We start from the raw sequence: 23,016 nt of genomic DNA, 5'->3' as shown, positions 1-23,016 counted from the left end.
CTACAAAAATTAAGCATTTTAAGCGCCAAAAATGTAATCTAAAGTTCTATGGTCTTTTAAAGGAATGCGATAGAATTTAACCTACACATTGTTTAACGTTTTAATGTTGAATACTCGAACATTACCCAGTCCATTAATCATTCCACTAATCTGCCGAACATTCCCAACGATAAACCCTTGAATATCTATGCTCTCCCAAAGGTTTCCATTGCTTTTTGTTGGCATATCCTTGGACAGAGTTAAACAGAACAATGGGGACTGATAAGCGGCATAATAAGTAATTAAATTTCTGTGATGCTTATCGAGTGTGTAGTCCCCGTCCCCCCAGCCACCAAAATTCCTTCATCCCCGGAACTTCAGAGACTCTCTGAACAGAGAGAGAGAAAACCTCGGATGCGGCTGTGTGCGTGCTTATCCGACCAATCGGCGACGAGGAGCGACTGGAAGTGAGTGGCCGACTGGAAGGCAATGTATCTGACGGATACGTTTTACCACTCTGCCAGCTGCGACGGCTCCTCTTCGTGGCTGCGTGGAGTTTTTGGCAAATTATGCGGGTGGCTACATCGCCGCCCCCCGCGCTATCCCCTCGCCCCCGCCTCCTTTGGCATTTTGTTGGTTTTTGTAGGTGGAGCCAGAGCCATAATACCATTCCTTTGTTGACAAAACTTGGCACCACTCGCTCGCCGAAGTTTGTTTTTGTCTGCTGCTGCTGCTCATGCTGCTGTCGCTGCTCTTTTGTTTTTCGTATCTGCCAGATACGCGCGCACATCCCGCCCTGCAGGTTGTTTTCGGGGCCCAGCGAAAAGGTCGTCATTCTCACGGTTTAACTCTCGTCGTCGGCGTCGCGTGCGCAATTCAATCCAATCCAACACAATACAATCCAACCGTACCCAATCCGATCCGAGAAACTTCAACTAGCGACGGCTATTCGCGAGATTTGTTCAAGTGACCCGTCGATACAAGTGCCGCCTAATTGGATTAAAATGCTCAAGTGCTGCAATTTCGAGGGGCTCTCAAGTCGCATAAAACTCATTTAAGAGCCGAGCCCAGTTAACTTTTTATTGGATACTTTTATTACACAGCCGAATATCTGGATTAAAGCAGCTGTTTCACTTGGAATATGGTTGTAATGTAAGTTTGGTAAAAAATATTAATATCGTTAAAAAGAAGAATATTTTATGGTACCTTTATTTTGGGGAAATGATTGATTTGCCAAAGGCCAATTACTTAAATAAATTATAAAACATAATACCATTATTTTAAAGTTTAAAATTATTTACAATTTTCAAATTACAAATTCCTTTTCACAATTTCAATTAATAAATGCAAGAAACCGATAACTTATTTCTCTATTTATTTTTTATTTTACCCTTAAGTCCTATCCTTTTCATCAAACGATTAGCAATGAGTTTTAAAATCCTAAATATTTATTAAAAAACACATGAGCCTCTAATAAAAACTAAAATAATTATATTTACCTTTTAAAGTCCATATTCTGCCAGTATTCAAATTACTTAAATTTAATTTATATATTTTTGGTTTTATAAAAAGCAAATTACTCCTAAACGTTGTACAAAATGTAGAAATCTTACATAGTGATTTCTTGCCTTGCAGTAGCTTCTCTTCTTCTCTTACATTCTTCTTTTGTTTCAAAAACTCCTCAGCACTACATCTTCCAATTATTTTTAATCAGAACCCATTGAGCCCATGTTGACACGCGTTAAATCCAAACGTCTGCGTAAGTGTTGAGCTTACAAACACCTCAGATCAATCTGAGATGAAGAATGGGCCACAAATCAAACGCTAAAGAGGCAGCGGGGGAGGTTAGGGTCGGGAAAAATGTAAATGATTCAAACGCTTTATTATCACGCTGAGCATGGGCCACAGCTTAGTTAATGGCACTCCGCTCCAGTCCGCTCCAAAGAGCCGCGGGGTGTGCTTTGGATCCCCGGTCTTCGATCTGGGACCGCAGACCCGGCGGACCACACACAGTCGTAGGCGGAGCGGCGCTCGAGTGAAAGGGTCAAAGAGCTGATGATACCCCGGCCCCTCCGGTTTATAGAGACATATTTTCTAGGTGACAAACTTATTATGAGCTCGGGACGGGGAGACCCGAAAAACAGATCGGGAACGAAGTGAGACGCTATCAGCATCAGATAAGCGCGACTAACGAGCGCCCCGAAGTGTCGAGCAGTCAATTTACGAACCCAAAACAAAGCGAGCCACTAACCACGAACAGGTTCAAAATCTGGGGAACCCAAAGACCACCAGGCGATCGAGCGATCGAGCGACCGTCCCAGGTATTCGGTGTTAGAGAGCGTGCAACCTGCTGACTTCCAAGTACACATAAAAACGCTCATAGAACGCAGACCCATCGGACCGAACTCGATCTGAACAAATTTATTGCTAATTGCAGAGCGAGTCTCTTCTCTAATAACTCCCACACATGGAGAATCTCGGAGGGCCATCGAGTCTAGCAAGTCTAGCAGGCTGACTCACGACTTGAGTGTCGGTTTAATTTGCTTCTCCGCCTCCTCAACTGGCGCTCGAATTACGATTGTGACCAGCTTGGATTACCTCCTCTTGACGGACAAGATTTGGGGCTAACGGGACCAGCCCTTTAAACTGGGCCCACAGAGCTATGCGTTTCATGGCGCCCATAAACATCACAAACGTTTCATTTGATTGGCATGCCTCGGGCTGTTCTGACCCCCTACGAAACAGTTTAGGGCGCAATTAAGATGGGATTTATATTCCAAGCCTAAACGATGCTTAGGCTTAAGCGATTAAGTCACAGTTAAATGGATCACTTAAAGATTTTAGTTCAGCTTAAGAGTGGTAATATAAGGAGTTACAATTGAGGATCGAACTGTGACTCAGAACATTGACAATTGAATTTCAATTTTTTTTTTATAGGGAAATTAATAACAAATGTATCTTGAATAAGCGGATTATATTTTTAGATAAATCCAATTAGTTATTGCAAGTTGGGCCAAAAGATTAAAATTTGGAATTATTTTTATTCCAGTTAAATCGTTTAAATAATTCATAGAATGCCAAAAGACTTTAGTTTCCAGTGACTGCTTCTACCAATATTAATTTTAGTATTACATACTATTTTTAAATTGCCTAAATAAATTAATAAATAATACATTTTCCGTAAACATAAATGCGATTTTAAAAACTCATTTTAAAGTTTGTCTAATTAATTCGTAGCAGCTTTAATTAAAACTAAACTATCAAAAAATATATTATGCATAAAATATATTTATGCCAGAAATCAAGATACATACACAGAGAAAATGATGCAACGTTTTAGGTGCGGTTTTCATACAAAAACGTTTTAAAAATAAAAATGAAAACGTTTTAAATATGCAAAGTAAAATAAATTTGTATGAAACGTTTTACTTTTTAAAATGTTTCACCCCTTATTTTGCACCTAAAACTTTTGACAATTTTCTCTGTGTACGGAATGATTTTGTTTCTTATCTTTGTTGGAGAATAAAATTAGTTCAAGAGAAAGTTTAAGTTACTCTCTTTAAAAAAATGTATAGGTAATTCAACATTTTCAAGATGTACAATACCGTGTTTGTGGTATCCAAAAAAATGTTCTTTTTTATTTTTAATTTTCTTTAAATTATTACCGTAAAATTACACTAAAGTTTTAATGTAATGGTATCCCTCTTTTCAGAAATGGCTACACCTTCAAGACGCAGCAACTTCTCACACAGCAGCCCGATCATTCTCAGCTTGCCCAGTTCGCTCAGTCGCAGGGTCAGGGTCAGGGTCCGAATTCGAACTCGAGTCCGGGTCACAATCCAAGTGCTGGCCAGCAGCAGCAGCCTCCAGGTGGCTCCATGACCATGCCGGCTGCGTCGGCGGGCAAGGGGAAACGGGAGTGGGACATCAACGATGCCATTGTGCCGCATGTTCCGGATCAGGAGTTCGACGAGTTCAACGAGTGGAGCGATGGGCATGTCCGACACATCTACTCCCTGCACAACGAGGAGGCCAAGAAGCACATTTCCGGCTGGGCCATGCGCAACACGAACAACCACAACGTGAACATCCTGAAGAAGAGCTGCCTGGGCGTCCTGGTCTGCTCGCAGCACTGCACCCTGCCCAATGGATCCAAGATCAACCTGCGCCCGGCCATTTGCGACAAGGCGCGGCGGAAGCAGGAGGGCAAGGCCTGTCCCAACAAAAGTTGTCGCGGTGGCAGGCTGGAAATCAAGCCATGCCGAGGTCACTGCGGCTATCCAGTCACCCACTTTTGGCGCCACTCCGGCAACGCCATCTTCTTCCAGGCCAAGGGAGTGCACGACCATCTGCGTCCGGATCCCAAGAACTCCAGCGTCTCCAAGAGGGCCTTTGGCCGGGTGCCGCTGGGAGGGAAGTCGGCCAATGGATCGGTGGCCAAGAAGTCGGTGATTGCGGGCCTGGTGAAGCAGGTTAAGGTGAGTGTAAATAGAAAGTAAATCTTTTAGATTTCTTAAATGCTAACTTCATTTTCCCGGCAGCAGCAACAACACAGTCTCATCAGCAAGGTCCTCAAGCGTCCTCCTGCCAGCAATCCATTGACTCACTCCGCTTTGGATATCTACCAGTACAATGGTAAGGCTTTATAATAAAACAAGAGCTAGGGAAATCCCAATCTACATATTTTGTACACTTTTGATAATATTTAATTGTTCAGTTTAAGTTGTAAAAGTATTCTTAGATTTTTTTATTATTTTGGAAGACGAACTCCAAATATTTTTTAGATATGCCAAATCTAGTAATCTAGCGATATTTCCATGCATTTAAGATTTTACAAGTAAAATAAAAGTCTTTGAATAACTGCTATATGTTGTGGGATATATAAAAGTCCCATGATGAAAGTTTATTGAATGAATCAACAGATTGCATGAAAATAAACAATTCTGCGTTTTTAGAAAAATTCTACCTATTTTTCTTCATATTTTATTTTAAAGGACTTTTAAATAAAATAACTGTTATTTTCGGTCCCTGCTAAAAATGGTTAATAAATTAAAAAACACTGATTATAAAATTAATTAATTATTTTTTATTAATCACTTAATTTGAAAATGTTCTCTAAAAAATTTAAGAGTTAAAAAACATTTCATTAAAATTTGTATAAGTAATTAAGTTATGAATCACCATTTTTGATTATTAAATACCCTTTTAAAAATCTTTTTTCCTCATTAGCCTGTGGCAAGTGCACCACCTACAGCCACTGCACCTGCAGCTACCTGGAGGACTCGACCACGGCGAGGAGCCACCAATTGTCGCAGTCCTCGAATTACGGCACCGGCACCAACTCCTGGCCCCTGAGTGGATCGGAGTCGTCGGCGCCCTGCGAGACAGCAGCCAATGTTTTCACGGTAAACCACCAGCACATCACCTACAACTATCCCATCTACCACGCAACTCCGGCGGCGGCAACAGCGGCACCCAGCAAATCACCCAGTTTGCCCTACACCTGCAGCATTTCGGAACTGGCCGCCTATGGGCAGCAATCCTCCAGTGGAAACTCTTACTCTTACCCCCATGGACACAGTCAGTGTCAGGCGCTGGGATACGAGTCCAGTCCTCAGCTGGCCACTCCGGAACCGGAGTTCATCAACTACTCGCAGATCAAGCACTTGGCTGGCGGTGGTCAGGAGGAGATCATCAGCTGCAAGGGAGAACCGGGGGCGGGTCTGCCGCCCACTATTAAGTACAATGCCACGGTGGAAACTCAACCGTATGTGGAGGACAACTACGACTACTACTACAGTCCCAAGGCGGAGTACGAGATGCAGCAGCAGCACCACCACCACCAGCAACAAGCGACCCACCAGCAGTTCGGAGGAAACCAGGCGACGGGGCACCATTACTACGAGAGCGGAAGTGGTTACAACGGAGTTAGCTACTTCGACACGGGAACCACTGCGGCACCCGGAAATGCCGCCACCGGAAATGGATTGGACACCGGATATGGCAGCTATTACGATCACTACTCCAGCTACGAGCAACAAATGGCTGTGGCTGCTGGTGGATTCCCTTCAACCGGAGGAGGATCCAGTGTTGCGGCTGTGGCCCCGCCCCCTGGACACCCACCGCCTCCGCCACCACCGCCCACGCTGACGTACCACCATCACCACCACCACCACTTGCACCACTCGGCGGCGACCTCGGCACTCGCCCCCTCGGTCACCCATTGAATAGTACTTAACGATTCCGGACACCGGAGGATTACTCATAGTCGATAACTAGGCATATAGTACCATAGCATTAGGATTAGTTGTGAAATCTTAATTTCCACCTGTACGTGTAGTGTTAAAGCGTTTTCTCATTGTTTTACCAGGCAAATAAATTATGTCAAGTGTTGAATTGTAAAAACAAATAAATTTGATTTCGAGAACCGAATTTTGAAAAATACAATAATTTCTAACGAACTTTTGGATAGGTTCTATAAACGAGAGCTAGATGTCGCACTTAGTAAAAAAGTTGTGTAGAATGTGTGTAAAATAATGTAGATACAAATTGTGGGAGTTTTGCGAACGATTAACAATATCTATAGTATCTTTATAAATTAAACAGATCTTTAAGTTCTTTAGCAACCAGTTTTTTATGTTTGAAATTTTAAATTCAAATTGAAATGGAAACTAAAAATAAAAACGGTGAACTAAGTAGATACATTTTGCTTCCATGAATTAGGAGTTTTTGGAACTATCTAAAAAATTATACTCTGCTTACAAAAGGTTGCGTTAGTCATAGCTTGTTTCATTATTTTTTTGATTATCTAATTTTACCTAAATTAATAGTTGTAGATAACCAATTTATAACTGCCTCTAACGGTTTTTTTCACCGCCCTCTACCGCCCACTCATTGAACCCCCGACAGAGTTGCTTTTCGATCAGCCCACCTCAGGTAATCCACCACCACCAAGCGTCGCCGGAGAGAGAAAAAGAGAGAGCCATTTAGCGGGGAAAAATATAGGGATGTCGAAATATTTACAAATATCGTATCGATGATATTTTTTATTGAAACAAATAATTAAAATGATATTTGATATATCAGACAAAATATATCTATATATCAGATATTGTTGATATTTTTGTTTAATATTTTTTTTTTTTAATTTTAAGCTGCATAAGCAATAAAAAATAAACTATAAGACAAATACGACATTAAATTATATTTTTATAATTTTTAGTTTATATTTATTAATAAATAAAAGAAAACAATAATTATTCTTTTGCTTTCTTTTGCTTTTATTTATAATATTCAAATCAAGTATTTCCCGCGAATTTTTTTTACCGCGTTTTCTTGAATTCTGAATGCTATGCTATGCATTTTCACTTGCCGAAAAATAAATTTTAGCGGCACATATGTATTTTTTCTTGTAGCGATGAAACCTGATAATTATTTAAAAAAAATATCACGATAAAAATATTTATTTATTTGTAAAAATATCGATATATTGATATATTTTCTTCATCCCTAGAAAAAAATCTATAAAAGGAACCGCACCGCGCTCTTTGTGGAAAAAAAGTCAAGCTGCGTGGTGTGAAGAGCTGCCCGAGTGCTAATTAAGTAACTTTTGTACATTTCTACCGGTTCCGAATCAAACCCACATCTCCCATCCAACATGGTGTACCAGGTGAAAGATAAGGTGAGTCACTTCAACCGGATCTGTACCCTACGGCAGGCGTCATCTATTGGGTAACCCGATAACCCCCCACCCCCTTGACCCTTCGGATTCGGGCATTTTTCGCCAAGGGTCTCTGAAAATATGTCATTGGAATTGGCATTCCAATTACCCGCTCATTCTGAGTGATTGGATTTTCTCCGCTTTTCGCCATACGCTCGCACACGAATAGAACTCGACTCACGTACGGTGGTAAAAAACGAACGAGAAAGTTCGAATAGCGAAATAATGATAGTGATATCATCATCCCATGGACCGCTCTGCGGGTTTCAGTCTCAGACTCGGCGGAAACCGAATTTTTAATATTTCCCAACCGCCTGGCCCGAGCTAGAGCTCCATTGACTAATCTGACATAGTGCCAAGATATACTATATAGTTATATAGACGTCCATGTGTGCTTGTGCGTCTGGCATGAGTTTGCAATTCATTATCGTGGTCGCGGCTTGGTTTGTTGGTTAGAAATATTCGAATAGTTGCCATAGCACAGGGTGTGCTCGACGCTCAGAAGTTGCGCGCCATACGACAAGCTGTGAATCCAAGAAAAAGAGAGGAATCAGGGGTGGAGGGAGACGGGGTCGCGTCCAACCGGTCGTGCGCAACTTTTCATAAATACAAATATTACGTCAGGGAATATATAAAAGTAAATACTTAAAAGCATTTCTTATAATTTTATTTCCCAATATTCACTTGTATATATAGAACACTCAAACATTGCCCCCTTTGCGGTCTAATTTTATACAGCAAGCCACACAAAAATATATTTCACTTTTTAAAAAACCGCTAGAAACTTCTAGAGATTGTTTTATCAAGTCGGGTTTAAGTTAGGTTATCTAAAATATTAATAGATACCTTATTAATTGCGGTTGTTGGTTATTGTTAGTCAGATTTGGTTTATTTCTTACCAAATGAGTCAGTACTTTGGAAGATCCATTTGAATCATCTTTGAAATCATTTGTCCAACACCAGCTTAGTCATCTTGGGTTTTTTGTGTCTGCAATGGAAATGATCTAAGCACAACCAAAATATTTAATAGGATAGATCAGGTTGTTTTACATTAGTCAGAACAACTTGTGTCTAGTTAAAGTTACTTAATGCCTTATGCAAATTCCACCAAACCGGTTGCCCATTCCGTTTGAAATCATCAATTCCATTAGAACTGTTTCTTTGCATGTGTTCTGCGATTGCCATCGGCAGCAATTAATTAAAGGTCACTGGGAAAACGTGTCATGGGCGGAACTAAGGGTGGGAACTGCCCACAACCACACCTTTCAGAATACATATAATTTCGAAATTCCTGAAATATTGATTTGTTGCTCACTCGATCAAATACAGAAATTGAAATGAAATAGTCCCGAATTCTCTAGTTTGCATATAGGAATGTGTTAGTTTCGAGGCACACAAATTAAACCCGTCAATCGGTGATTACTGGGTCCGATTACAACTTGGCAACTTTGGGGATGTCTAACAACTTTGTGTCGGAACAGAACCGCCTTATCGCTCACATGTCCGAGATAATGATGGGGTCTCCCCCTCTACATCTGAAATCATGTACCCGATTGTATCGGATCAATGCTCGATAACCCCAAATCATTTACTTTAAAAGAGTGTTTTCCCGCGAGAGAAAGAACTAAAGTAGGTCATGGGGAGTGGAAATATGCGATGATATTACTGAAAGATAACACTAATTTACAATTTCCATTTGCAGAACGACCTCGATGGACAGCTGACGAAGGCAGCCGGCAAGCTGGTGGTGCTGGACTTCTTTGCCACCTGGTGCGGACCCTGCAAGGTGATCTCGCCCAAACTGACTGAGCTGTCCACGCAGTACGCCGACAACATCGTCGTCCTGAAGGTGGGTTTCTAGATAAGATTGCTCAATATTTAAATCCGAACCCTTACTAAACTAACTCCTTACAATAGGTCGATGTGGACGACTGCGAAGACATTGCCATGGAATACAACATCTCCAGCATGCCCACCTTCGTGTTCATCAAGAACGGCGTCAAGGTCGAGGAATTCGCCGGAGCCAACGCCACGCGTCTGGAGGATGTCATCAAGGCCAACATCTAAGAGGGCACACACACGTCTGGCCGTCCCCTTGATCCACCTATGAGTTCTCTTCATAACATTTAGTTAATTATTCCATAAGTGCAGGGTTTGCTCAGTTCCCGATGCCCCCAAGTCACTCGGAGCTGCAGTGCAGCTGCCAAGTGGCAGCATCTAGAACCGCAACAAAAGTGAGAAACTAAGTGGCTTTTAATCGTAAAATTTGCTTAATTAACAAAAACAATAAATCACACAAAGATTGTTCACTTTTGTATTGAAAACATTAAACGAACGCAATTGTAGCCAGTTGTCCAAGAGTAAATGCTATTAAAATAAATGTAATACACATTCACCGCTTGTAATTATTCGCTTGGTTAGAAATTTCTAAGGGGGAGCGGGTAAACTGGTGGGATTAAGGAATGGCAAACAAAATTGTGAAATGGTAGCCTGGTCAAATATCAGTATACACAAACACCCAGGCAAAGCCCGTTATGGTTAAGTAATAACGATTAAAATCGGGTAGCTACCGATTAGATAAGATACGACGGGAACTTCAACAAGCAAGTGGAGAGGGTGCTCAGAGTGGTAGTTCCGGAGTCAAAATCTAGTCCAGACCAACTCAATTTTAATTTTAAAACTCCTATCGTATAATGACCTCTTATTATTTATTTATTTAAACTTTATAGAAACAAAGTACTGGCCCAAAGTAATGGTCGTAAAAAAAAACTATAAATAAATTTAAAAAAAAGGAATAACTTAAATTTATTAAGAAAAAGTATTTATCGCTTTTTATCCTCGCCGGGATTAATAATTTATTATTTATTTTTTAATCTGTGAGTTGAGGTCATAATAGAAAATAATGTCAGTTATTAATATATTGAAAATTCACAAAACTCAATTCATCATCCTATAGAATCACTATAGTGACGAATAATATGCGAATCGCGTATTAAAAGATTCCCCTTTAAATATTAAAAACAAATTATTGAAACTATAAACATCTTTAAAAGTTAAAGCTTGTGTAAAATTTTTAATGTTTAATTTTAAAATATTAAAATAAGGAGTATCGTATTTCAGAATTATTGAAAAAAGAATTTATTACAGAAAGAAAAAATTTTTTTTCCCAAAAAAAATGTACGTTACTCACAAATGGGACGCTATTACAATTTAATTTTTGAAAAATCTTTATAGTTTAATACTAAATTATGGACTATTATACCAATCTAATTTAGCAGATTGGTAACAATATAAAAATGTATTGCTAAACACTACCTAGATGCATGATAATAGTGGACAGTATTTTTGAATGCATCGCCAATGTAATTCTTGTCATGAACGTGAATAATTTAAATAAATAAAAACTAGGCAAATCAAAATTGTGAGTGCTTAAAGGTCTTCGAAAATAAACCGTTATATTAAGGTGAACACCTGGTAATTTCCTTAGTCGAGGTGCAAACCAAAAGCAGCCCTGTGTCAGCTGTGGTGGTGGTGGGTGCCGCTCTCTCGCTCTCTCTCATTCCACTCGCTTGCAAATTGCATGCTTTTTTTGTATAAAAAATAGAGAGAGAGAAAGCCCGTTTACGTTTTGACTACTTACGTTTTTGGGAAAAAGTTGCGCATACGACATGGTCACACAGGAAAACAAAAAGCAAAAAATCGGGAAATCGGAAGGTTGGACGCGGAGAGAGAATTCACCGAAACAACAACAGACAAGTCGCAGGGGCTAAAAAGAATAAACCCAGGGAGAGGGAGAGAGACGGGTGTCGGGGCCGAAATAAGCAATATTTTCGTTTTCTGTGATTTTCGAGTGTGACGGGACGGCGTGTTGTGAGTGCTTCCGAGCCAAATTACGAATCGCGCGACAGTGGCCAAAATATATTTTTATAGCAACAAGCGACGCTAGCGAAACGGAAATAAATCAGAGCACCCAAAGTGCAGAAATGCCGAGGGCATTTGCATAATTTTCGGGTCGTCTTAGCGAGAGTTGTATAATAAAATTGCGAATCCCGGGCGGTAGGCGCGGCTCACCACAAATGGACGGGGAATGCGGCGACGGCCCCACCACCACCACCACCCCATCCACCGCCACCCCAGCTGAGAGCTCCTCCGAAGCCAAGACCCAATCCCAAAAAATATCAGAAAATGTCTAGTGCCCACTACCAGGCACTCGAGCCGCAGACTTCCGACGAGGATAACGAGGACATCGAACGGCCGCTCCACCAGAACCACCTACGTAGCAGCTACACCTCCTCCTCCTCCTCCTCCGCCTGCAACGCCCCGCATCCCATGGTCAGGAAGGCGTCAGGGGGCGTGGCCAGGCGCCGCTGCATACTGCCCCTGGTGGGCGTGGCCCTGTTCTTCGTCGCCTTCTGCTACCTCACCCTCAGCGGGGACACCCGAATCGCCCTGGGACTGGGCGGTGGTTCCGAGGACTCGGAGGAGGGCTCCCACCACGGATTAGGTAAGCAAGGGGCTCTCTTTATGGCGACCCCTCGTCCCGCAGACTGGCTGTTGAGGTATACCCGCCAAGGGGCAGCAAGAACAGAACTTCAGGACATTATAAACGATAGAACTCAAGAGATCACAGCATACGAAACTGAACTTAGGCTAGACAGTCAAGAACCCAATCCGAAAAAACCCCCGAGAAGGCATCGTTTCAAGCCGAAATACCGTGAGTCACGCTCCTCTCCAAAGTTGATCCCCTAGGAGGCGCAGTGAGTGCATTTTCACGACCGCTGGCCGAAAGTGAGTTCGCCGCTCTGCCAACACTTTCACTTTTCATTTGGCCCACTGCCAATCAAAGCTCAGGTCACCCTACACTCTGTGGGGACGTTCAGTGCCTTCAATACGTTTGTGAATTTTCAAAACAAAATTTTCTTAATTAATTCTACTTTTATTTTTATTCACATTATTATTTTCACATTTCTTTCTTTTTTGTTATTTTTAAATATTTATTTAGGTTTCTTAGAAATATAAAAAAAAATTTGTGTAAATATTTTAAGTTTTCACACGTCGAAATCAGTTTATACTTATGTTTTTATTTCTTATACTAATTTAATTAAGAAGTCTACGAAATTTCGCAAATTTTTATTATACCAACGTCATTCTTTGATTTGGCTTCCTCAAGGCTTTCCAAGTCGTTGTGACAGCACCACCTTATTTCCGAGTAAGTTGGCTGCGGCAATTATCGCATGTAACTCGTCGGCTCGGCACAGTTGCTTTCCCACTTCGGCTACTGGTTAGTCTGTTGGCTTTTTTATTATTTAACCGTAATTGGATCTATTTGGTAACTATTGTCTTCTCCAAACGCGATGTATATATATCTATAGCCACCCACCCTCGCCTGAGGCGGCAATTACATGGATTCGCCTGTTGGTCGTTTTTTATTGCCATGGGTAAAAGCCGGGACAAGGTCAAATTTTCCAGTTTACTTGGCATTTTCCTTGAAGAGCCCTTACAAGGGTGGAATTAATATTGGCCACAAAGAAATCATAAAAGAATAGACTCGCCTAATCTTATCTATTTTATTATGTTAAACAAATAAATCTTTACTTCAAAATTGTTTATAGATTAGAAGGGTGTAATCTACATTCGCCGCAAAGAAAGCATAGAAAGTATGGTCCTATTTAATCTTATCTATTTTATTGGATTAAGCTATTAACTTTTTAATTTAAAATTCATTGTTTTTACCCACACAACTGGCGACCTTTAGACAAACTCTTTTATAGAACATATCTCCTTAATTAAGTTTATTGGTTATTTATTGGCTCATCACGTTTCCGGAATAACGAGGGATTTGCAGAATGAAAACAAGGCAATCAAGTTGCAAGGCCATTAATGAGTCGATTGAAGCTTTAAAAGGAAAGCAGATTTTTTTTCGTAAATTATTGACAGTTCTAACGATCGGTCCTAAAAGATTTCGATACTGGCTTGAAAAGAAATAAATAAACATAGAAATAATTCCATCTCTTTCTACAGACATGTGATCTACACTCGATCTAGACAAACAAATCCGAGCTAAGCAAGCGATTTGAGTGGCACCAATTGTCTAATTGCACATTTCCCCTCAATTTTGTAGTCTCTAGATATCGCATTGTCCAGTACTCGGAGAAAAAGCTTTTAGCACTTTTTATTAGGCGAACCGACTTGATTGTCTCTCATTTCGTGAGTATATTTCACACCTCCCAAAGTCTTATCAACATCTTGTCTGAAAAGCGAAGAGGGGGCAAAACATCTGTAGGTTCTGGTGTCAGAACTCAAATATGAATATATTTATAATTCACCCAGCATTCATTCACCTTTATTCGGCTCAGCTGTTTTGAGTCTATTTTAGTATCTTCTCAATGTCGCGTGTCGAGTGTTTGCTGTCAGCTCTCCTCTTCCCCAAGAGCTATTGTTGTTCTAATTTTGAGGATGCTACAAGCTCATTTGACTATGCACTTTAGAACACGCTACCGTAAAACTAAATTGCCATCAAATTGTCTTTGCAAATATTTACAGTTTGTAAATTGCCTTCATAAATCCAACCCCTTCGAAATTTGTACATAAATGCATTGATAGCTAATTCAGCAGAATTGGAAACACATGTCAAATAAAAACTTTGATTTCACTCGGTTTACCTGGGAGGCCCCTGTTTTCAAACGATTGTGGTAACGCTGTATCCGTGCAGAATACATATATAGGTGCTTGAAATAAAAATTTCAAACAGAATTTCAAACACATGTAGAATAAACATAACATTTTAATCAGCTTGGTGGGGAGTTCCGATGTCAAACAATTACTGAATCGCTATATCCATATGGAACAAGTGCTGCAGATAAGAATTCAGACACACTAACTAACAACTGAAAAAAGATAAGATTCGAGTAAATATTTGGCGATAAATATTGCAATAGGTTATATAATCTTTCGAATGAAGGCACGATAAATATGGTATTATCTGGGACAAAATGATAATATGATATGCAAACGTATCAGTGATGTTCGCTGTACCTAATCATGGGTTTTAGATTTGAAGCTGGGTGCTATCCTACACAAGAAAATATCTTTGAAATTATTATTTATTTAATTTATAAGAAGGTCAACAAACTCGGGTGCCATGGGTTTTTAATCTTTTTTAAAGATATCTCTGAATTAAAAAGGTTCATTATATTTTTTTTAACTCTTATAAGTATAAATTGAAAGATAATGAGTAAGTTGATTTCAGAAACAAAATACTCCGACGATAATGGCAAATTTGGGGCTCTTCCAGATTATTTATTAGTCATTTCCATTGGGCTAATTCTACTTACGTTTTGCGACGTTTCGACAGTCTTATCGGAAAAAGCCATTTGCAAATCGATCTTTTCGATTTCCGCGTTTAACAAAAGAGTGAATGAATATGATAAGGGGGAACCGTAAAATACTTTGTGACTAACGTTGCTCGTAGATCAGGTGTCTGGGGAATTCTCAATTGCCCGCAATCAGGCTGTTGTTCTACATCATCCATGTAGATATGGGCCATAATTAACGGCCAACTGTACGTGAGCGTGTGATTAGGCCCAGATTGGTGTCGCACCCCATCGATAAGTGCCTGGTTTATCTGTGGGGTCTGCTGGGTTGAAATAGGTCTGAGTGGTGGGAGTCACCGGAGTGCCGGCACCATACTTAAGCCACGTGCACGTGTCCTGGGGACAGCCCCACAATCAGTTTTATATCAGCGCACGTTAATGTTCATTAGGTGGCAGGTATGCGTAAATATTCGTCATCTGGAATACCCACAGACCATTATTTCGTCTATTATGGTTTTGTCGAACCCGCCTTTGTGGTGTGACACTTACTTTTCGGGTTTGACATTTCGGTTTCGATTCGGGGTTCGGGTTATGTTTGCTTTGTCAATATTTAATAACTTATTAGGGAATACCATCGCCAGCCTTTCTTTTTTATTGCCAATAGGTCTAGAGGGAACGACTTTCAGGGGTTATTTACTCGCGTTTTATTGTTCGTTTCCGGTTATCAGCAATATTTATCAAAAGTGGGTCTTCCTTCACTCTGCGGTGACCCCAATTGCGTGCTTTTCGCCTTTCGTTCTGGAATAATGGTAAGGTTCTCTAATGGCATCGGCTCACGCAGTCGATCCAAACACATTAACGCTTCGATAGGAGGCGAAAGATGTCCCACGCGGATTATCCCATTAGGTAATTAACTGCGGTATCTTCGATTTCACGTCGGAGCTTTAAAATGTATGCGTAGAACAAACATTCGTATCGCTACTCTCTTGAGTTTGTTTGGAGAGTGACAGGCACTTTATCTAAGCGATTTAACCCGGCTTAAGTACATTTTTCGTTGAGACACCGATTAGCACCTTTTGAGAAGTTGAGAGACACCTTATAAACTTTTTATCATCGCTTTGAAGCACCAGATTGCCATCTCGGCACTACAGCACGTAGTTGAGGCTGAGTGCCTCAACTGGGGCCAGAGGTCAATGAGTTGAGCTATTTTAGTAGTTCTAGTAATTGAGAATTCTGATTAAATCATAAAATCTTCGTCATCAGGCAGTGGAATTTCAAATGTAATTGACCCAGTTTAACCTTACAACTCTTGTTTTTCTCACCCACAGATAGTATCAATTTCCGGCCACTCAACGAAAGCCTGCACATTTGCAGCGAGAGCTATGAGGATCGCCGGCAGTTCATGCAGGATAAACCGCGATCTGAATATGGACAGTTGCCGATTATATATTTCGTAACTCCAACGTATCCAAGGCGGGAGCAGATACCAGAACTAACCCGTCTGGCGCACACGCTGCTCCATGTTCCGCGATTGCACTGGCTGGTGGCTGATGATCAGGAGAAGTGCAACGGCTATATGGACACCCTGCTCAACCGATTCGGTAAGAATCTTAGCATTCTGTGCTCGGATTTTTATAATTAACATTTGTATGATTTCCAGGCATGCCCTATACCCATATGGTAAGCCCCATGCCCAGCAAGTTTCGAAATGAAAAGCCAGCCCCGCGAGGCGTCGCCAATCGCAGGGCCGCTTTGCAGTGGCTGCGCCAGCACAATCTCACCAATGGCGTACTTTACTTCGGGGACGATGACAACACCTACGACCTGCGTCTGTTCTCAGAGATCAGGAAAACGCAACGGGTTTCCATGTTCCCCGTCGGCCTGATTGCAGATTATGGGGTCAGTGGACCAGTAGTGCGCAAAGTAAGTGGTCCTTATCTCCCTCACCTTGATGACCTTGATTATACATTTCATTTCGATGTTAAGAAACAAAATATGTTAAGTACAAATAATAACTGCGAGTGCATTTAACAATTTTACTACAATCCCGATTTGATAACGATGTAATAAGCCCGTCGCCTAACAAAAATGTACTGGGAAAATAATTTATTGCCTTCTTTGTATTTTAAGGCGAAGGTTGTAAAGTTAAAAGATTGACATATAGTCATTATTTCAGTGAGTAACTGAATTGAGCAAAATGTCAGCTTAAAACTGCTCTCACTAAAAAGAGAAATAGGGTTTCCCATATAATAAATCATAATGCATAAAATATTAAATACCTTTGAAAAAGGTACAACAATTTTTCTTAGGTGCCATAGACAATCTTAGATAATTAAGGTTTTATACTTGTCTAATGGTCTTAAAAATTTGATTTGTAAAACAAGCGTTAATATATACTTATTAAATGTTTTAAAAAATATTTTTACTTGCCTAATTAAAATAATGAATTTGTTACTAATTTTTTCCCTTTCTCTTTTTCAGGGCAAGGTGGTAGCTTTCCTGGACTCCTGGGTGGCCGGGCGGCGCTGGCCAGTTGACATGGCTGGGTTTGCCGTGAACTTGGAGTATATGGCGCAGTATCCCTATGTAAATATGCCGTACAAGCCAGGATACGAAGAGGATCTCTTTCTGCGCAGCATCGGTCTGCAAATGAGTCTGATAGAACCGCGAGGTAACAACTGCACTGAGATTCTCGTCTGGCACACCCAGACGAAATCAAAAAAACTGGGAATGGTTCGGCTAGAAAGCAAATATTTGGACGATCGTTCAAACCTGGGCGCCCTGCTTCTCAATCTTAAACTAATGGGCGTGGCCAGTACAACGGAAAATGAAGGTGAGCTATAAAAATGATAATTAATCGCGTATAAATATTTTATTGTTCTGTATTTCTTTTAGGACGCAATGCACTGATCAGCAAGAATGGCAAGGAGAAGCCGCACTCTGCCATATTGAGCTGAGTCCCAGGGTCCAACATCCGAAGGAGAGCACGAATAATACTCGTAGACTTATAGAGCTAATTGTATAATATTTCTGTAACAAACCCAATCTCGAATCACCCGTTTCTTGTATTCCATGGAACTTTTCCGTTCTAGTTATCAGTCGTTTTCGCACTGCACAATATCTAGAATATTTAGTTTTTTACGACTTGCGTCGGTGTTGCCTCTCTGTTCTCGGTTCTCATCATAATGTAATGTTAATAAAAATTATGAATGTATTGTTAATTAGTTGTAGATACGTTCGTTCGTGATAGAAAGATAGGAAGCACAGGGAAGGCGACAAAGATAGGTTCAGGACTTATTTAATTATATCACAATCGCTGACAGTAGGTTGTAAACTGTTTATTACTTTCTTATTCTACTTTCTAATTTGCTAAGCAAGATAAAGTCATTTCTTTATAAGCTATTTAGATCAAGACCCTAGGCAGCTTGTTATTGTTGTCAATCACCTCATCGACTTGCAACATTAAACACATATCACAAAGCATGGAATAAATTATTTAGGCTTATATTATATATTTATATATTTTCGAAATCCCCTAAAAGCAAGCGATTTAGTAATGGGCAATAAATTAGAATGACCTATGTCATTTTTAATGTAATCCTAATATGTAGTCTGTAAACAGTCAATAAGATAGTAAGCCATAATGTGAATGAAATAAATGCTAGTTTTATAAAGCTTTCCCCGAAATAATTAAAGGTGTTTTAATCACTTGATAACGGAAATGGTACCACGTAAAATGTTCCTTTCGAAGGGATTCTATTCAGGAAATCATGTAAGTGCTTTATTTTCATTTTAAATATGAAATTACAATAAAGAACTTGGTTCTTTCGTCATCACTTTGTAAGTGAAGTCTCAAGGGAATAGAATGACACAAAATAGCAAACAATACTTTTCAATTAACTTTACGTTCTCTCGACACCCGTTTTCTTATCCCTATACCCCAGCTCATTCCTCATACCATCGCATCTTTTACTTTGCAGTAGTTCACTTTGAATGCCCGACAGCATTTCGTGCTGGCTGCAAAAGTCGAACAGCTAAGAAAAAGTTACAACTTCCATTTAAAACATGAGAGGGATCTAAGAGGGAAAAGCTAGTGTAAAACCTTTGATACCCTACAATCTTATTAACGATTGAACCGATACACAAAAAGATATGATATTTTAAAATTAATTTGTTCGGGAGTTCGGAGACTTAAGAACAACTTTTAATTCTTTCAATTAACTTTCTTAACTCTTGTTAAGCTCGGTCTACCATCTGAATACCTTTATCCAAAGTGAGCGAAGACTATTCTGCTCCAGTTTCGAAGACCCCATCGGTACAGGTGAAACTGAATACTGGGATCCGGGAATGGGTGCCTGAGTCATTGCAGCTGGGAATGGCACGAACGTGTTGCATATGCATCTTCTTCAATGCGAAGTTATGAGCCAAAGTTTCGTTGCACGACGAGGAAGAGGACTTGTGTGCTACGTGTGAATAGGTCTCCGCCGGAGCAGAGTTCCTCGCAATTGGGGGCAAATAAATAGTCGGGCCAGAGAACTTTTGTGCTCTCCGCCGGAAATTTGTTTGGCAGGAAAATTGCTTTAAAGTGTCACGGGGCGGTTGGCATCCATTAATACTCGAGTGGCACTCCCTGGGTGGTGGGTGGTTCCTTACTCTTCAGTCAGCCATGGATGAGGTGGCGAATCGAAAACAACTTAAAATCGGGCTGGCTTGTGGGTTCTGGCTGGTGTCACCCCCGTGTCTGTTATGACCAGGACCTGACCCAAACGGCGATGGCCCGCATTAAGCCATTAAAGCTAATTAAACCCAGCCGCCCTGGGGCCCAGACTAACGCCATCAATCCCCCCTTATAATGCCCTTTCCCATCCAAAGTTGAGTTGCCTCAGCCGGTCGACGAAAGCTTTATTAAACGCAGCCGCTTCTGCTGCCATCGCCGTAATGAGTGCGGCTGCCAGCAGACAACTTGATGAGGCTGCGATTGATGTTGCAAATGAAGTCGTTCCATCCATGAGCAGCCAAGGGCGCAGGGATCGAGGACAGGATGTCGTGGCTTGTTACACTTTGTACGTCACTATTATCTACACTTGTAAAAAATAAACTGTTTTTTGTAAAATGTAATCGAAAAATTAAATTAAATGTTTATTTAAATATTCAAAGAGCCATCCGAACTCGAATTCAAACCAAAGATTAGATAATTATAGAAAACTAATGCCTTTCCAAAAATTTAAAAATAACAAACAGTTTCAGTAATTTTATGAAATAAATTAATTACAGAAATAAAATATTCACAGGTCTATAATTTTATTTTTTTTTTTTAAAAAAAAGGAAATTTCCACAAGGATTAATTTATACTTAAAAATATGTTCAATTTTGTTCACTGCAATGGCGCTGATTTTGCGGCACTTAAACTTCAAATGCAAACCACAAGCCAGGCAAGCGGACAGGACGCCGGGAATGAGGGGGAAGATGGGATGGTGCGGATTTGCTGCAACTTGGATGCCACTTAGTGTCGCCATGACGAGCGATGGATACAAAGGGAAAGCGAATCGTGGCGGAAATGGGAATACGGAAGTGCTTCCGACGGAGAGTTGATCCAGGCACCATCGACCCACGCAAACTCTGAATCTAACTGGCACAATTTTATTTGCTCGCTGCGAAACCTCTTTCTGCATTCACTCGGTAGCGATATCCCACGAAGGCTGCTGGGCTAATCTGCCACGGAGGGATCGACTTTGAACGCATCCTGGGACTGCACATAATGCTTGTCTCTTCGGAACGCATCCACCCTTGGCGACTCATCTTCACACTGGAAAGGCTTTCCGAACTAGAAGACGAGGATTCATCGGATAGGTTTATACCCAGTGCTGAAGAACATGTACAAGTAGCTATTGCCTCAACATCCTCTTTTAAATCAATGTTCAGAAATCTTTTGATGGACATTTTATTGTATTACTTAAAATCTATAAACAACGAGAGTTGTCCTTTAGAAATAGCTATCTGAATAAAAATATATGAATGACTTCCTTTTCAAAGGTTGTATGTATACCTTGTATACCTATCTTTGAAAATGTAAAACATTTTATAAGTTACTAAAAATTATTTAAATATTTTAATTTCAAATTTCATTTCATTTTCATACGCAGCTAAAAAATAAAACCAAAATGCTTTAGTTTTAGTTACTTTAAAATAATGTAACTGTACTGATTAACCGCAATATAATTACCATTTAGCAATATTTGATTTGGGTTTCAACGTGAATTTATTGTTTGGTCTTCTCGACTGATGATTTGGGAAAATGCAAACCAATTACCGCTATTTTCAGACCGCCCATTACCAATCGAATGTCAATTACCACGGCAACCACGCCCGCTGCTTGACCTCATCACCCATCCCCTTCCGTTTCGGCCCACCCTGGTGCATGGCTAACAAGTTAATTTCACAATGTTTGCGGCTTGAGTGCGAACAAACAAATTGCGTGGCATTTCCGGCTCCCAGGGGGCTTCGAGTGGCGACAGCAAAGAGACCAACAAATCAATTGGCCAAAGGGGTTGGAGGGGGATGAGGGTGGTGCCCTAAACAACCGCCAATCAAAGCACACAGACACACGCACAACTCGCATTGAAAATTGACTATTGATTGAGCAACAACAACAACACTAGTAAGAGCAGCAAGAACCAGAACTCTAATGTGTAAATTATTATTACTAATACGACATGTGGTGAGCGGTCATGGCAGTTAATGAAGACTCGACAAGCGAGGGAAGTTTTCATTGCGAGAAAGGATTTTCAATATCTTTAAAAATATTATTTCTAGAAAATCTACAGAAAAATAGGTGTCTTTAATTTTTGAAAATGGTTTAAACACTCCAATTTTATTGAATGGAAAAAAAATAAAAAATAAATGTGAAACAAAAGTGAAATCCCCACGATCTATAAAGGGTGGAGGGCGGAAAACCTCTTTGTCAGCCCTCGCTCAACACCCGATACCCAATTAAATGCATACCCACCTTGCCCCCAAAACACAACCGCTGTTGACCAAATGTGCTTACATTTGCATAGTGCGAGGGGGCGAGTGTGAGTGCGAGTCCAGTGGGGCTCTCAACGTTAATGCAATAATAAATTTTATTTATACCTCTACATGCATGCAGACACGCACACTGGCGCCTGCACTTATGTATGGTACACACAAAAACTAATTACACGCCACAATGATTACATTTTACAGCGCCATCGAGCTTTTGTTGAGCAACTACAACAATAGCAACAATTGCAGGAGCCGGAAGTGTTAAACAACAAACACTGCCACCCACACGAACGCATCAACATCCACACACTGGGCAACACATCGGGCTCCAGCCGAAAAATGTTGAGCATTACGGAAAAGCTTCCCGAGAAGTTTGGCCCCTGGCAATTCTGAATTGTGGTAATAAAAACTTTCCCCTCAATGAATGACACCTTGGGGCATTGCGAATAACTCTTCAACTAATGCAGTTCCCCCTAAAAATTATGCTAAAATAATAGAGTAAACTAATAAAGGAAAAGGAATCTTTGGATATATTCCTAGTTTTGAGAACTGATTTGGAGTTACTTTATCTACACATTGTCATGAAATATTAAAGAGCAAAGGTGCTCAAATATATGTTTTTAAAGTTACCTAAACTTCTATAAAAAATAAAAATAAAATATTTTATCAAAGATCTTTACGCTAAGTAGCCATAAAATAAAAATATAAAAATTTTAACCTAATTATATGATATAATCTCTTTAAAAGGGTTTCAACATTGTTGTTATATGGACTTTTCTTTATAGCAGAGTATCAACATGGTTGTTACTCTCTTTGATTCGCATATTTGCAGGAATCCAATTTGCCCTCGTTATGTTCGAGTACCGGATATGCATAACAAACCGCAGGAAGTGGTACGCTCAGCAGTCCGTAGTCTGCTTTTCAGCGCTCTTCTGCGGAAAGCGAGTCAACAGGCAGCGGTAAACACCAGAAACTGCAGCG

At 40.4% G+C, this 23,016-nt stretch overlaps 3 protein-coding genes across 4 annotated transcripts; all 3 read left to right on the top strand.

The window, feature by feature from the left end:
* Positions 1-707: 707 nt before the first annotated feature.
* On the top strand, positions 708-6,340 carry gcm2. The gene is made up of 4 exons (XM_017158178.3): positions 708-1,131; positions 3,692-4,457; positions 4,524-4,614; positions 5,209-6,340. The coding sequence occupies exons 1-4, from the start codon at positions 1,121-1,123 to the stop codon at positions 6,204-6,206; spliced, it is 1,866 nt and encodes a 621-aa protein (XP_017013667.2). The 5' UTR covers positions 708-1,120; the 3' UTR covers positions 6,207-6,340.
* Positions 6,341-7,500: 1,160 nt separating this feature from the next.
* Trx2 (Thioredoxin 2) lies at positions 7,501-10,088 on the top strand. Its single transcript, XM_017158226.3, has 3 exons — positions 7,501-7,660; positions 9,402-9,548; positions 9,617-10,088. The coding sequence occupies exons 1-3, from the start codon at positions 7,637-7,639 to the stop codon at positions 9,764-9,766; spliced, it is 321 nt and encodes a 106-aa protein (XP_017013715.1). The 5' UTR covers positions 7,501-7,636; the 3' UTR covers positions 9,767-10,088.
* Positions 10,089-11,285: 1,197 nt separating this feature from the next.
* On the top strand, positions 11,286-18,707 carry GlcAT-S (Glucuronyltransferase S). Of its 2 annotated transcripts, none has more exons than XM_017158224.3 (5): positions 11,286-12,413; positions 16,341-16,613; positions 16,673-16,935; positions 17,494-17,845; positions 17,908-18,707. In XM_017158224.3, the coding sequence occupies exons 1-5, from the start codon at positions 11,885-11,887 to the stop codon at positions 17,967-17,969; spliced, it is 1,479 nt and encodes a 492-aa protein (XP_017013713.2). In that variant the 5' UTR covers positions 11,286-11,884; the 3' UTR covers positions 17,970-18,707. The 2 variants fall into 2 exon arrangements, with proteins under 2 accessions (XP_017013713.2, XP_017013714.2); XM_017158225.3 differs by having other exon boundaries at positions 11,288-12,203.
* The last annotated feature ends 4,309 nt before the right edge of the window (positions 18,708-23,016 follow it).

This window comes from Drosophila takahashii, chromosome 2L (assembly GCF_030179915.1).
Source record: "Drosophila takahashii strain IR98-3 E-12201 chromosome 2L, DtakHiC1v2, whole genome shotgun sequence".
Classification (NCBI taxonomy): Eukaryota; Metazoa; Arthropoda; class Insecta; order Diptera; family Drosophilidae; genus Drosophila; species Drosophila takahashii.
This window is presented reverse-complemented; position numbering and strand designations above follow the sequence as displayed.